This window comes from Nuphar pumila, chromosome 17 (genome assembly GCF_984573655.1).
Source record: "Nuphar pumila chromosome 17, dmNupPumi1.hap1.1, whole genome shotgun sequence".
Taxonomy (NCBI): domain Eukaryota; kingdom Viridiplantae; phylum Streptophyta; class Magnoliopsida; order Nymphaeales; family Nymphaeaceae; genus Nuphar; species Nuphar pumila.
In genome coordinates, this window is record NC_143265.1 from 6556265 (window position 1) to 6571823 (window position 15559).

Sequence of the window (15559 nt, forward strand, 5' to 3'; positions counted from 1 at the left end):
ATCCAAATCAGAACCAATAGAGTAGAAATGAGTCTAGATCGGATCGTCCGAAAATTTCATTTAGGGGCAAACCTTTTGCTCCTAATACGAAATATGAGGCCACAAGTTTTTGAAATTTCAAATATGGGCCAAACTATGTCTGAAAACTGTCAAATATAAACCTCAGGTCAACACCCAATAGATTCGAAAACGTTCCCTTAAAAACTGAAAAGTACTTACTTATCCTCATAAAAAAAAATGATGAAGGCCACTGTAGTAATTTGACTTATGATTTAACCTAAGTCGAAGGACAATAATAAATGCAAGCCCTTGTTTGACAGTTTTTATGAAAAATTTGGCCCATATTTGGAATTAGGGGCAAAAAGTTGGCCCTTAAATGAAATTGTACTTTGATCGGGTAAAAATGACACCAAACAAGCTATTTACATGTTAAAACAAAAAGAAAAGCCACTGAATCTGTTGTGATCCAAAACCAAACAATATCCAACCTAAAATACTGATCCAAGTCCAAAACAAATCTCATTTAGTAAATCAAAATCCCATCTAAATCCACTTGGGGAGCCTATAGTAAGGATCCAAATCCAGAAATGATGGGTCAAATTTGGATATCTGACTGTATCTGATCCGTTTGCAGCCCTAGGCAAGATCATTTTCAATGGGCCCAGCCCAGGGCGCAGGTCTGACCTGAGCACGAACCGATCCCACCCATTGTTAGGGATGCAAATCTTTAGAGACCCAACCTGGGTCCAAACAGAATCCAACCCATAATATAAAATCTGGATAGGTATATATCTGAATCTGGGACGGGATCTGAATATTTGTGGTTCGGCTCTGGTCAGACTTTAATAGTAATCGGGTCCAAAATTGGGTCTAACTCAAAACAAAATAGAGTTCCCGTTTATCAGCAAATCTAGTACCACATACATGGACTCGGATCATAGCCCGATTGGATAGAGACTCCACTATGATATCCAAATTGGATCCCAATCTGGAAAAGGACCCACTCTTCAAATCCGGATCCAGTGTTACATCCAAGTCCTGCTGCTTACCTCTTCCAAAATCTTATCCAGAAGTGGGAGTGCCTCGCCTTGAAGGAAGCTGATCTTGTGCTCCACCCCAGCCTCTTTGATGAACGGCAGCCCGATCTCATATGATTCCCTATTCAGATCAATCGCTGTTATCTACAACAATGTCAAAAATCTTGCTATCAGGATTTTATGATTTTTTGCAATAAATTCAGAATTAAGCGTTGAAAAAAATATTGGTCTATATGGAATTAAAGAGAGAAAAAAATCAAAGCATAAAGAAATATGAGCTGTTAGTGTAGGATGCACATTTGCTATTGCCTGATGCATGTAAACTCTAGTTGGAAAACCATAGGTGCAATTTGTATCGACTCAATCTGACATCATATGTGTTTATAATGGTTTATTTGAGAGTTATCAAAAGCTTCTTTGATAGGTGAGAAGCCTGCTTTCCAAAAATTCACTTTGGAAGGATGATACTTCTCGCTTTCGAAACTTGATGAGAATCTAAATTCTCCCATGCTTCTCCTATGCTTTTCATGTGCTTCATCTATTCTTCTTGTATATTCTCTCACTCTACTTTTTATATTTTTTGTGTTTTCTGCTACCCTTTCCATTCACTTTCATGTACTTTCTTAAAATTGGTAGTCATCATTTTTAGATTTTGTTAAAAATTTATTTTTTATAATAAAAAATTTATAAAATTTAAGAATAATTATTTTTTATTTTATTTTTATGTTTCATTTTGATTTTCATTGAATTCTTATATTTTTTTTTCATTTTTGGCTTCCTATACATTTTAAAATGCTTTGCTTCTCTCTTCGATTTCCCGTATAGTCTCCCACTTACACTTCCTATTCTGGCAATCTTGGTTTATTTGCTAAGAATTGCACTTTGGATCATCTTTGATCAATGTAAAGTTATGATTGTTTGAGTAATAAAATCTTACCTTTCATCCCCGCCCTCATCCTAGCACGGGTTTTGATTTTAACCTCCATCCTTGCCTCCATCCCCGTTTCATGTCCTTCATCCCCGATCCAAATGGGGTGAGCTGAGGCGGAACCGGTTTTCCCTCGGTTCACTTTCATCTCTAAAAAAGGATCCTAGACGGAACGGGACAGGACAGGACAAGGTGGGGATAGAGGACGGAGACGGGGCGGGACAGGATAAAGCATAAGTCCATCCCTGCCTCCATCCCCAGGTGGGTTGTGATTTTAACCTCCATCCCAGTTTCATGTCCTCCATCCCTGGTCCAAACCAGACCAAACAGGTCTGGGCTCAATTTCTCCCGGTCCACTGCTATCCCTAGGAATCCCTTGAAGGAACCTGTCCGGGGGCAGTCTTTTCACGATTTACACCTTTTGCTAAGGTAGGTAAGTATTTAGAGAGAAAATTGGAGTTACAACTTGGTTTTCTAACTGCACACCTCACAACATGGTTTGAAAAAAACGAAAAGAAAAAAAAAATTCTCTTCATATTATAAACCATGTTCATACCTTGCCATCCTCAGGCAATGCTAAAGCGGTGGTGAGAAGAGAATAGCCAGTGAAGACCCCAATCTCCATCGTCTTCTTTGCGTTGATGAGTTTCACCAACAGAGATATGAGCTGCCCCTCTTCTGGGGGAACACTAAGCAAACGCCTTCACCAAAAAGCAACAAATTTTAGTCTCCCCAAATATTGTTCTTGGAAATATCTTAGAAGCAAATACATTATCAGGAGATTTGGTCCTGTTTCCTAGATAAACTTCCCTTTGCAGGTCAGAATAATAGCAAAAGCAATAGAGATCACGAACTTGGTCATGCATCTTATGAATTCCAAACATATCTTGGCTTCTAACAGTCTAGCCACAATTGATAAACTTAAAACCTTTCTTAAGGATCCCTTTGAATATCACAGAAAGGAGTCACTGAGAACAAAAGTGTTAACCATGATTTTCATGAACTCTTTGTTTTTTTCTCTTAAATCTAACCATACAGATGTGACCAAGAGGCTTGGTTTTATAAGGACCAGCTCTTCAATCATTGATTCATAAACAAATTTTTTTAAAGCTTTAAAATCAACTCATAATCTTCATAAATATTTAAACATCCAAAAATAATATTTTTCATGAAAAATACATGTCAAGAGTTGGTTTCTAGCAAATTCACCATGTGGAACACATCTAAACGGTTGAATTTTGCAAAAAAAAAAAGGTGAAAATGCACATTTTCCTTCTCATCATGTAAAATTGTAAGATCATGAACCTTCAGACTAGCCCCAAGGGGGTTTGGGGTAGGGGGGGTGGGGGGTCCTACTTTCTGTGCAAGATCTTTTTGCCAGGTGCAGTTTCTTCAGGTTATAAATCCAAAAATATGAACCTTCAGACTCCAAACCACCACGCATCATTGAGAGCTGATCAGGTGAGAGGCAGCTCTGACAATTGGTGCTAGAACAACATGATCGGATAGCTTGTTTCTTAGATGAGTTCCACAAATTTTTTTTAAGCCATTCAAATTTTAGATAAGCAGCGCTGCTGAAGTGCAAGAAATGAACTGTGCTGACACAAAACAAACGTGATGGTGTTTGGCTGCCGATGAAAGGCATCATCATATGGAAGGGCATCCAAGGCAGCTCTGATGGTGAGTAGCCTGTGACGCTCTCCACATCATTAGGGTGTGAGATGCTTGAACCCAAAATTCTCCATTGATAATTTTGGAGAGAGAGAGAGAGTACTAGAACAGAAAATACTTTTCAGGGTAAAGTCACTAATGAGAGAGAGTTGGGAAAGATGAAGGGGAACCAAGTTTAGAGAGAGAGAAAGAGACATTTGATGTGACTTTGTAGCCTCTCTTAACTTCTTTAGCAGCTCATTTTCCCTTGGGAGGACGCTCGTCTTCAATATGTACTACACAAATCCAAAAATCAACAGATTCAATACCATAAATTCATCAAAAAAACAAAATCATAACCACCCACATACCCTAATTTACATGTTATCACAACTGAAGGCCAACAAGAACAAGAAAAGAAAAATCAAGAGCAGGAAATTAAGGAACGCATACCTCATGAAGGGCTTCGCTTCTGAAGAGGCTCTTCTTATCTCTTTGAACACTAGCCATATCTACCAAAAACACAGAAAAAGAAAAAGAGAAATATAAAACAATGGCAACCCCAATTCTCTTAGCAGCAGAAGAAGAAGAGATTGATGATGATGATGGAATTTGGCAGAAAGCAAAAAGGAGAAACAATAAAAAAAAAAAAGGAAAGTTGCAAGCAGGAAATTCCTCAGAGGGTGTCTTTTATAGTATTGCAATCAGACAGACTTGACCAAGAAGGCAAGGGACTGAGCTGTGCACAATGAAGAAAATAGCGTCATGGCACTACACTTGGATCTTCCGGGTCGGGTCCAATATGGTCCGTATTACGCTCATTAAAATCTGGATTTATAATTTAAGTATTTCTAACAGTGTTGATTATGGATTTATATAGAGGCCATGAACTTGCAATACACAGAGCATAGTTTCCAATGCATTATATAATTTATTAAATTCTTATATGCTGATGTTTTCTCAACATTTTTCTGAGGATTAATATTCTTCCAAATTGATCTCATCTCTCCACTTTGAGACAATCCAACATATAATGTAACACCAGAATCGATTATTGAAATATTTAACCTAAAATTTTCATTAATTTTTTTTTCTCAATTTCTCTTTTTTAAAAACACAAGTTCTTATTTTAAAATTTTTTTTTTTTAACTCAGGTTTTCGAACCATGATCTAAATTTACGTGACAAAATATTTATCTTTATGTATATCTACGTACAAAGTTCTCAAAAACTATAGAAGCAATTATATGTCCATGTCTATGAATGTCTGTCCATGTGTCCTTCAGACGCCTACTGCTAGGCACCTGAAAATAGCATCAAACGATACGTGAGACAACACCGTATCATAATGATCCAGCTACTCAACACGAGTGTCACAAGAAATTAGTTGAAACACCGCTAGGCCAAAAATTCATTCCCCAAACAAGAAGAGTTGATCCTGAACTCATCACGTGTTGACCTTCAAATAAAGTCGCACTGAAAAAGAAATACCGAAAAGTTCATCCTGTTGAAGCAAGGATCAACCCTTAGAACAGAAAATAACACAAAACTAGAAAAAGATTTGACTCATCCAACTTAAGAGTCGACTCTCAACCCAACCGAACCATCGAACAGGAACAAAAAAGAGTCGACCCACTCAACTTAGAGGTCGACCTTTAGGCATGGATCACTATGCTTACCTATATTGCATGAGTATTTTATTCATCTCTTTATTTAGTTGTTTTTGCATTACATGTCATGCTCATACACAATTTTTTATTACAATCCTATTTACAACCAAGAGGAGTATCGCTCTCTTGGCACTACGGGCATCATGATTCTTGAACCAGAGTCAGAGACCCTTTATCAAAGTGTTTCTCTCCTTGAAATCTAGAGTTTGAAATACTATCCTTCGTAGCCAATGTAATGGACTATTATGCATATTGTAGCAGTTTTACCTTTGCCTCGAGTATCGAAGTCTTGTGTTCTGCAAGCCACTGTGGTAGAAAACAAATTCTTACGATCCAAAAAACAAGAGAAAAAAATATCCGTATACTTATTGCCTATATGGTAGGGTTGGTTCTACAATTTAAAGTCTTTCACACGGCAAGAGTATGGATGGCAGTGGACCGGGACGAGAGTAGAGACAAGGTCTCTACCCCTGCCCCGTCTCAAAATTTTGCCCTCAATCCTTGCATGGGTTTTGATTTTAACCTTCATTCCTGTTTTATATTTTTTATACTTGGTCCAAATGAGGCGAGGCAGAGCGGGACCTTGTTTCTCCTTGATCCACTGCCATCCTTAAAGAAAGAGAGAAAGGTTTACTAACAAGATTAAGGACAGGGCAGGGCGGGAGAAAGCATAAGTCCATCCCTGCCTTCATCCTCACACAGGTTTTGATTTTAACCTCCATCCCCATTTCATGTCCTCCATCCACGGTTCAAACAGGGCGAGACGGGCCGGTTTTCTCCTGGTCCACTGCCATCCCTTCGCATAAATGTTCAACAAAACTTTAATACACACATAGGGATGGGCATCAGGAACGGGCCATTGCCCAGATCGGGCAAAGCCAAAGGCTCAGTTTAGACTGGCTCGTTGGGAAAACCCTGGCACATGGCCCACCTGTTAGTGTGGTGGGTCTAATAAGGTGGGGTCGGGTTGGGTTAGGTCGGGCCTATTATATATAAAAATAATATATATTATTTATATTTTGTATTATATTATATATTATATATATTATGTCATATATAAAATATTATAATAAATCTTGTGTCATATATATTGTATTATATATAAATTATGTTATATATGTATAATGTATATAATATATATATATAGAGACCGAGTCAGGCTGGCCCGCCGGCTGCTAGACCGCATGCCCACTTCTACACACACAAAGAGAGAGAGTGTAAAAACTTACTACACTTTACTAAAAAAAAAAAGAACTTATTACTCAACAACTCAGGTCCCATCTTTTTTAGCTGATTGCCCACCCTCACCGAATCTCTACTTTGGTGAATTTTTGGCCTACCCTCACCTGATATTATATTAATACAAACACCGATTCATATAAAAAAAAAATTGTGCGTTGAGGTGGGAAGTAAGAGCCAAACATTGTCCATAGTTGTAAAGAATAGGTTTTGTAGTGGGACAGAAAATAATACCACATCGAAGAGCAGAGAGAATACTCATAATGCTAAAAAGTCTTCACGTGCAGTTGCCACGTCAGCAGCAATTAACAAGGCAGAAATCCATAAATACCCCTGCCTTTAAGTAATTGTTGCTTGGATGTTTTGGTGGGTTGGCAGCTGCTTTAAATAGCGCATTTATCGTGAGATATAAAACCGAAGCGAGATTTTCAGAATCTCGCAATGTTCTCGGATTTATAACGTTTTATGATTATTTTGCGAAAATATCGTTAGATTTTCAAAATCTTAGCGATATTAATCGAATCCCAAGGGTTATTTACCACTAACTTGTTTATAAAGAACCAAAAAAAAAGAAAAAGAAAAATCGTCTGTTATGACAGTTGGGCTGGTTAGAATAGCACTATTTCAACTGAGGGGTTTCATTCGTAAGTCTCATTGGAGATCGCTCTTAGCTTGATTTTAACTAAACCAAAAACAATCAAAAGAACTTATGGGCGAATTTAAAAAAAAATTGCCTAACTTATCACATATTTATGCAAAGCCCATCTAATATTTGATTGTTATTAGGCTTATTGAAAACTCAACTTACATGTGGGAACTCTACTTTTAAGATGCCCATCTTGATGATTGTTAAGTTGGAATGGGTTTTTACAGAGTTTTTGTGGAATGGGAATGATGGTTCTTCTCATTTTTCATTTGGTTAAGTGGGATAGAATTTGTCATCCTTGTTTGGAAAGGAGGGGTTGAAGTTAGAGGTTTAGAAGATGTTAAAAAGTCGAGCCTTGATTTTATTTTATTTTTTAAATAATCAAGTGGGTAAGATTGTTCATATCTGATAATGAATATGGGTAAATTATTTATATATGACAGTAACTCATTTAAACACATAATGCATATGGGTAAGCTTTTCACATATAACACCAACCCATTTAAGCACAAAATGCACATGGGAAAGTTGTTCACTACATGGTAACAATCAATTAAAAAATCAGAATAAAACAGGGGCAGTCTCATGCTTGATAGAATCTCAAATTGAACAAGACAATAAAATTCATGTTCATACATTGTTATTATCTTGTTTAATTTGCAGTTTGAGTTTGATTTGAGATTCTATCAAACATATGACGGATCTGTTCTATTTTTTTAATGGGTTGGTGTCACGTATGAATAACATTTTGTTTTTAAATGGGTTGCTGTCATAAATGAACAACTTGTTGGTATGTATTGTTTGCTTAAATGGGTTGCTGTCATATATGAACAGCTTACCCACATGCATTTTGTGTTTTAGTAAGGTGCTCCTCACGTGATTATTTAATAAAATAAAATTTTGGATATGCATAAGTTATGCATATCCAAAATTTTATTTTATTTTATTTTTTAAATAATCAAGTAGGTAAAGTTGTTCATGTCTCGTGGCACCCTATTAAAACATATGGGTAAGCTGTTCATATATGACAGCAACTCATTTAAGCACAAAATGCATATGGGTAAGTTGTTCATACGTGACAACAACTTGTAAACTCGCCCCTAGATCACAAAAAGTTGAGCCAATTTTTTCAGATGTTCGTCACCTGGGATGCTATAGGTTCGAATCCCAATGGCATATTGTTGTATAACTGGTAAGGGTCTGCCTAACCCCAGCTTTCTCCGTTGAAAAATGGGCTAGCGTTGCCTATTGGGGTGGTCTGCGTTGTGCGCTTCTTCCTAATGGGCTGAATTTTCTCAAGCTAAATGTTTGAGTGTTAAAGAGCCTTTGGACTATCAAGAACCAAGTTAGGAGATCATGGGGAGGAATTTTACGGGGTTATAAATTTATTAGATTTTTGGACAGAATTACGGAGACCTACTTTACAAATCCATGATGTTAGGGTAGGATGGCAGTGGACCGAGGCTGGGGCGGGGGACAAGGTCTCCAACCCCGACCCATCTCAAAATCCGAACCTCCACCCCCGCCTCCATCCCCGTTTCAAGAACTCCATCCTCAGTCCAAACAGGGGTGAGGCGGGGCGGGGCCCCGTTTTCCCTCGATCTATAGTCATCTCTTAAAGGATTGGGGGTGGGGCAAGGCGGGGATTGCAACGGGAACAGGCTGGGCGGGAGAAAGTGTAAGTCCATCCCTGCCTCCATTCTCGCACGTGGATAGATTTTAACCTTCAACCCTGCCTCCATCCCCGTTTCATGCCCTTCATCCCCGGTCCAAACGGGACAAGGCGGGGCAGGGCCCCATTGTCACCCGGTCCACTGCCATCCCTAGGTTAGGGGGTCTGAATATGGTGTTATTGAACCTTTCCTCAAGCATCAAGTGGCCTAAGGCCTTTGTATGAAACCAATCAATGTGATTCGCGATTTGCTGCCGCCTTGGGTTGGTTATGTTGGGGCTCTTCAGTATAAAAAAGACAAGAAATAATTCTACCATGGTAACTAGAAAACTTATTTGGCAGGAAATCAGAGCCAAAGTTACAGCAGAAAAGTGGAGGAGGTTCATATACGAGTCCAAGTGTTTGCCTAAGGCCAAGTGAACAGTCTACTTGACATGTGAAAATAGAGTGGAAACTACAAAGATGGTTTTCTGTATCTTTTGGAGTGGATTGGTTTGACGAATTTTAGCATCAAACTTTCCAATCATTTGGAAAATCTAGTTTATTCGTAATCAGTTGTGTCATGAGAATTTGAATCTCACTTTGAAATAAATCAAACACATTGCTTGGGCAGTAATGTGCAGAGAATTACTGGCGCTAGGCAGACTTTTACAGGAGTAAAAGTCCGATTTCTTTTAGTGATTATTGTAAATTGGATTGGTCACAGGAGGAAAGTATTATAGTCCGCAGCTGGATTAAATCCGGTATAATTCCTAGTAAGTTTTGAAGGAGAAAATCCATCTATGCTTTTCTTCCTCCTTGCTTCATGCTCAGTTGGGAAAGTCAGACGTGTTGCTTATACTTTAAGATGTGCAGATGTCGCTTTATTAATGGCCTGTGTATGCCAAGACAATACTCCTATTTCGCTCCTTGAAATTTGCATTTTTTACTCTGTTCTTTGATGAGTATCCTATGATGGGAGTCTGATTTATATAGCCGGCAATAATTTGCTTTGGCTGTCCTGGATTAAGGCTATTATTGAGGGTAGATGTCACTTTTTTTTCGACAGAGAAATCTGGGGATAGGGAGATGTTATACAACCAAACCATTGGGATTCAAACTTGCAACGTCCCAACACAAGAACTGCTCCTGCCAGACAAGCAGAGCCCCTGGTGAGGGTAGATGTGCAGAGAAACTTGCATTGCAGGTTTTCTGGTATCTGTGAGCATATTGGTACTGTGGAGACTTGCGCTCTGCTATTGAAATCAATGAGTAATGGAGGGGAGTTCAGTTGGGCCAATAAACCTATGGTTTGGGACTTGGTTCGGGAGTGCAATCTGTCTTTGTAATTTTCTAAAATATTGTTCATAATTTGGTGTTTTCTGTATATACTTTTGTACATATTCCTTTTCCTTAAGTTGGAGATGAAGGGCTTGTTGGGATGGGCCCTAGGCCATTAAAAAGATGGTCTAAGTTCAAATCTCATGGGCATCACCCCTTGAACAAGCCGAAGGGTGGCGACTCCCTGAGGTCAAAGGGAGTGATCGTATGTACTGCAGACAGAGCCAGTGCAACTAGACCTCTGATCCTAAGGGCTGTTTCTCTATGTAAATATCAAAAAAGTGGCATAGATATTCAGGCACTGTTTGAGAGCAGGGGAAGAGAAGGGAGATTGAGAGAAGATAGGTGAAATGGGAAATTCTTAAACTGTACTTAAGGAGGTTGAAATGGAGATGATAGGGTAGATGGTCATTGGCAGACTCGCCGGTTTGAACCGGTCAACTCGCCCACTCGTACCGAGCAGGATCCCGACCTAGTGGCGATCTTGGTTCTGCTCGTTTTAAGCCAAAACCCGGCTACCATTCGGTTGGAACTGGTCAACTCGGTCCGGTTCATGACCAATGTTTCAAAAAATAGTTTTTAGAGGTTTTTTTTTTTTTGGCACAAGGAAACCTGCAGTGTGGGTGGGATAAGATTCTCAGAAGTTTTCCCAAAAAATCCAACCTCCTTCTGTGCTCCAATCTCATCTTCTCTCTACGCTCTAGTCTCCCACTTGCATCTTTCGAAAGGAAGAAACCAGAAACATGAAACATAGAAACATTGGACCTCTCTCTCTCTCTCGGTGGCTAACCAGATTTTTTCAGACTCTCAGTTCTCCTTTATCCGTAATAAGAGGGTCCAACACTCATTCATCATGGCGTCCGAGGTGGTCCATTCTTTGCAGCATAGCGGTCAACCTTACTTTGTCCTTAAATTAGACTTTCATAAAGCTTTTGACTTTGTGCATTGGCCATTCTTATTTCAAATGTTAGCAAATTTCGGTATTGGTCGTCATTTTTTTGGTTGGGTGACAGAGCTGGTCTCAAATGCCCATGCCATGTTAAATATCAATGGTATTAGAGGAGACCGGTTCAAGCTAGGGCGGGGTTTGCGGCAAGGGTGCCTCCTATCACCTTTGTTGTTCAATGCAGTTGCTGAGGGTCTTGTGGTCTTGCTTAAGCGAGATGTTGTATTGGGTTTCATTGATCCTTTGCAGGTTTCCAACTTCCTGGGTCATATTCTTACTTATGCTGATGATATGATCATTTTTTGTAGTGCAAATGTTCAATAGATGCTTAGGTTCAAGCTTATCATTCAGTTCTTTCTCTCCATGTTCGGGCTTTCTCTAAATGAGACCAAATGTTCTATTACCATGTTCAATGTTAATGCCAATATGCTTGCAGCTGGAAAGAGAATTTTTAATTTCACTACTTCTGACATGTCTATTATGTACCTTGGCTTGCCGTTACAAGTGAAGCCTCTCTCTTCAGCGGCTTGGGCTCCGACACTTCAAAAAGTGAAGCGCAAATTGCTTTCGTGGCAGTCGTCTTATCTCTCTAGCGCTGGACGTCTAACCTTAGTCAAACATGTTCTTTCAACTATTCCAGAATTTTTCATGTCTCTGTTTGTGATGCCTATGGGAGTAGAGAAGCAGCTGACGCGCTTGCTGGCAGGCTTTCTATGGTCTGGGTGTAAACTCAAAGGTAAGCGTCACTTGATTGGTTGGCGTTCAGTGATACTACCTCGGCGTATGGATGGTTTAGGCATTCTGGTGCCCAGACTGCGAAGCATTGTTCTTGTCGCCAAGCAATGTTGGTTGGCCCACCAACTGGATAACCCTTGTGCTAGTTTTCTTCTTGCTAAATATGGGGATCCAACTCTTATTTTGGTTCGTCTGGGAACCCGAGGTTTGGCGCTCTCGCACTTGCGTAAATCGTGGTTGAGGGCTTTAGCCTGCTTTAGAGACCATTTTGAGGTCTCCGGAAATTTTGGTCAGTGGTTGCAGTGGGCGTTGGCACCAAGCGAAGAGTTTCTCACCAAAAAAGTCTATAGATCGTTGCTACCGCCAGGGGCTGATTGGTTGCCCGAGGATGTGCTTTGGGCGAAGGGTCCTTCCCCCCGTTCTCGAGTCCTGGCTTGGTTAATTTTGCATGATAGGATCCAAACCCACAGTAATTTAAAGAAGTGGGGCATTCAACTACCGAGTTGGTGTGTGCTTTGTCAAACTGCAGAAGAATCTACGTTTCACTTGTTCTGGTCTTGCCCAATATTTATGGAAATCTTTAGCAGGACCTAGAGGCATCCGAAAGTATTTGTTAAGGAGGAGTCCTTTGCGCTAGATCTAATCTTGGGGCCGGTTTGTATTAGGCGCAGCAAGAGGTGGAGGTTCATCTGGCGGACGTGGTTGCTTACTTCTTGGTGGTTTGTTTGGATGGCGCGTAACGATGCTCATTTTCGTCATATTCGAGTTAACATTCAAAACCTGGTGCATAAAATCTTGGTAGATGTTTATGCGATCTTGCGTATGCATCTTAGTGATCTTCCACTCCCTCCTGCTGATGCTACCTATCCTTTGTCGCAGTCTGGGCAAGCGGCTCCGGCATGAGCCCATTTTATCTGTCTAATGTTCTTTTCTCTTGTGCTTTCTTTATTTGTTTTGGCTTTTGTTCTTGTTCAGTTCATGGGTTCAACATTTTGTTGATCCTCATGAGTGGTAATGTTGAATTACTTTCGTCTCTCTCTCTCTCTCTCTCTCTCTCTCTGAGTTTTTGAGTTCAGGTTTAAGCAGTGAATGAAGGACGATGCATAAATTCTTTTAATCAGCTCTCTTTGGTTCTATCAAACTGAAAGGCCATTCAATGAGTTCAAATTTTATTTTGATCCATTGCATCTGCCTTCATTCCATAGGAAAATAACTTCCTGTTGTCAAATAGCAGCAAATGCTCTCTTCAAATTCGAATTATGGATTTCTTATTCCTAGCAACTTTCTGCATACTATTCTTGAATCTATGCATTGGGCTTTCAATGGTATGAACCCAGATGGTTAATGTTGGGGTTTCATTTGTTTGTGTCATGTCTTAGTATTTTTTTACATTTTCTTGTATTCTTTTATTTTTCTAAAAAATTAATATTATTTTAAATTTTTAATGATTTTTTTTAATTATAAAAAAAAAAGAGTCATCTATGTTGACACCGAGTAGCGAGTTAGACCCCAAACGATTTTAGCCCGAGTCACCGAGCAAGCCAACCATGGCTTTCATCTCCCATTTTCAATTATATCCTAAAAAGGATGCAGTGACAAATCCACTATCATCTATCATTTCCACCTCTGCTCCCATCTTCAGTTTTCCTCGTCTCATCTCACAAACCCAGTCTTATGGTTTTTAATGTCCCAAGGAAAATATTGTTGTTCCAACCTTGTGATAAAATGGATTTCAAAAAAGAGATCTCAAGCCTAGTGACACGTTCTTAAGATCGTTATCTTTAGAACTTCAATTGCCCCATTCTGGGAATTCCGAAGATGCAAAAAAGGGTTTTTTTATGACTGAGTTCCCAGGATACAACTAGGCTTGAACCTCAAGAGTGTCACTGCTTCGGAAGAACAGATGACCTCCCCCACACATGAACTCTGCAAGCCAAAACCAGGAAGAAAGAAAGGAGAAAATTAGAGAGTCAGAAATTCTGATGATCCAAAAGACGGAAAAGGAAGAGATTTATAGACTAACCAGGCTAAAACGTTTTGAGATAAATGAGATTAATGGCCATAATCCTGGCGGTTTGAAAATAGGATGAAAAGGTCCTTGAACGGTCACCCACCTGTGACTGTCAATCAAAGGCCTCCAAAACCGTCCAACAGTCACAAAGCGCCATAAACTCAATATAAATGCTATTAAAACCTTTCAAACGGCTAGATATCTCAAAACCGAAACATCAAAACGGATATTTGTGCCTCATATGCACCTCGCACCGCTGCAAAGTGCAAAGTGTGCCATCAAAATGCCACATTGCGCCTCAAGCGCCCTTGTGCGTGCGCGCTTGTTGCACGATGCGCAACAACATTCGCAAACCACCTAAAGACTCAAGGCTTACCAAAGTAAATAATAGATAACAAACTCTCTATTTAAACCTCTTGAAAAAAATTGCTCTCTTAGATATGGGACTAAACTTTTTCAAGGCACTTTTGGTAGTAAACAAAATCACCAAGATATTAATTTTAAAACTTTTCTAACAAATACTTACAATAATTTTTGAGGTTGGGTCTAAGGTCTGGCCCATAGCTTGCCTGTTAGGCCCACTTGAGCCTAGTGGCCTGTGTCGGCCCTTCAAAATCTTGCCTGATTTAGGTCAGGCCTAGAACCGAGCACGGTCTTCTCCCAAATCAAGCCAATAAATTTTTTTACTTGGAGAAACAGCTCCAGGCAGAGACCTAGCCATACTGGCTCAGCCTGCCGTAATTACGGTCTTTGTCCATGTTAGCATAAAACTTTGAAGGCTTACCTCTCGATCCCAGGGAGCTGCCAAGCTTCGACATATGCAAGGGGGTGACCCCCATGGGATTTAAACCTAGACAGACCGTCAAAAGGTCTAGGCCCCATCCCACTGCGCCAAACCCCTTGGGTCTCAAATCAAGCCAATAATGCATGATAGATCATCTATGCAATTGGGGCATTGCTAGCCCAAGAGTGATGGTGTAGATTTCACGACATCATATAAATGGTAAGTGCATGAGCACCATATGACAAGGCAACCCCATGAATAAAAATTCACCTTTTTTGACAAAAATAGCAGACAAAAACGTAAAGAATGTGATAAAATCATGATACTAATTATGCTCTAAAGTAAACATTGTACTATTTTGAAATTATTTTGCATTTAAAACGTGACTTGAAATATCGCATTTGTTCATAATATTTTTCGCTGGAATTTGTCAAACTTGTTACAATACCCTGGGTTTATCAATTTTCATATGATATGTGATTGCATGAAATGCAAGTTCCATCGTCACAAACACAATCAACTTTGTTTAAGGATTATAGTTAACTGATATGAATCGTGTTCTTCGACAACATGCACCAAGAATTTCAAACAAAAGAAAATTATTTTTAGTAAATAACTAAAAAAAAATCTCACTAATATCGATCGTATTCCTTGAAAGTGATCGTATTCCTTACAAACGAAATCCGATCCATTTACATCCCCGGGTCTTGCCAATGCCCAAAGACTATGCAGTCCATGATGACGAATCTTCATGGTAGTTTTTGCATAAAATGAGATATGACAAAGTTCATAAACTTCTCAGTTTCTAGTACCATTTCTTGGGTACCCCAAGAACCGTGTTGACGAGATCAGGTGATCTGCCAAATCACTGTGGGGAAATGCTCCAACATCTCCACCGTCCACTGATCCCATGTAACACCCT

General features: G+C 39.5%; 1 protein-coding gene across 1 annotated transcript; it reads right to left on the reverse strand.

Moving 5' to 3' along the window:
- Positions 1 to 954: 954 nt before the first annotated feature.
- LOC149811474 (norbelladine 4'-O-methyltransferase-like) lies at positions 955 to 4259 on the reverse strand. The gene is made up of 4 exons (XM_089993709.1): positions 4069 to 4259; positions 3832 to 3911; positions 2522 to 2666; positions 955 to 1181 (listed from the first exon to the last, which is right to left on the reverse strand). The coding sequence occupies exons 1-4, from the start codon at positions 4123 to 4125 to the stop codon at positions 1026 to 1028; spliced, it is 438 nt and encodes a 145-aa protein (XP_089849835.1). The 5' UTR covers positions 4126 to 4259; the 3' UTR covers positions 955 to 1025.
- Positions 4260 to 15559: the final 11300 nt, after the last annotated feature.

Coding starts and splice junctions, on each gene's coding strand:
- LOC149811474 (XM_089993709.1), bottom strand. CDS start 4,125: ATGGCTAGTGTTCAAAGAGATAAGAAGAGCCTCTTCAGAAGCGAAGCC. Junction 2,667..3,831: donor GCTACAAAGTCACATCAAAT/GTCTCTTTCTCT, acceptor TTTTTGGTGAAG/GCGTTTGCTTAGTGTTCCCC. Junction 1,182..2,521: donor CATTGCCTGAGGATGGCAAG/GTATGAACATGG, acceptor ACATTGTTGTAG/ATAACAGCGATTGATCTGAA.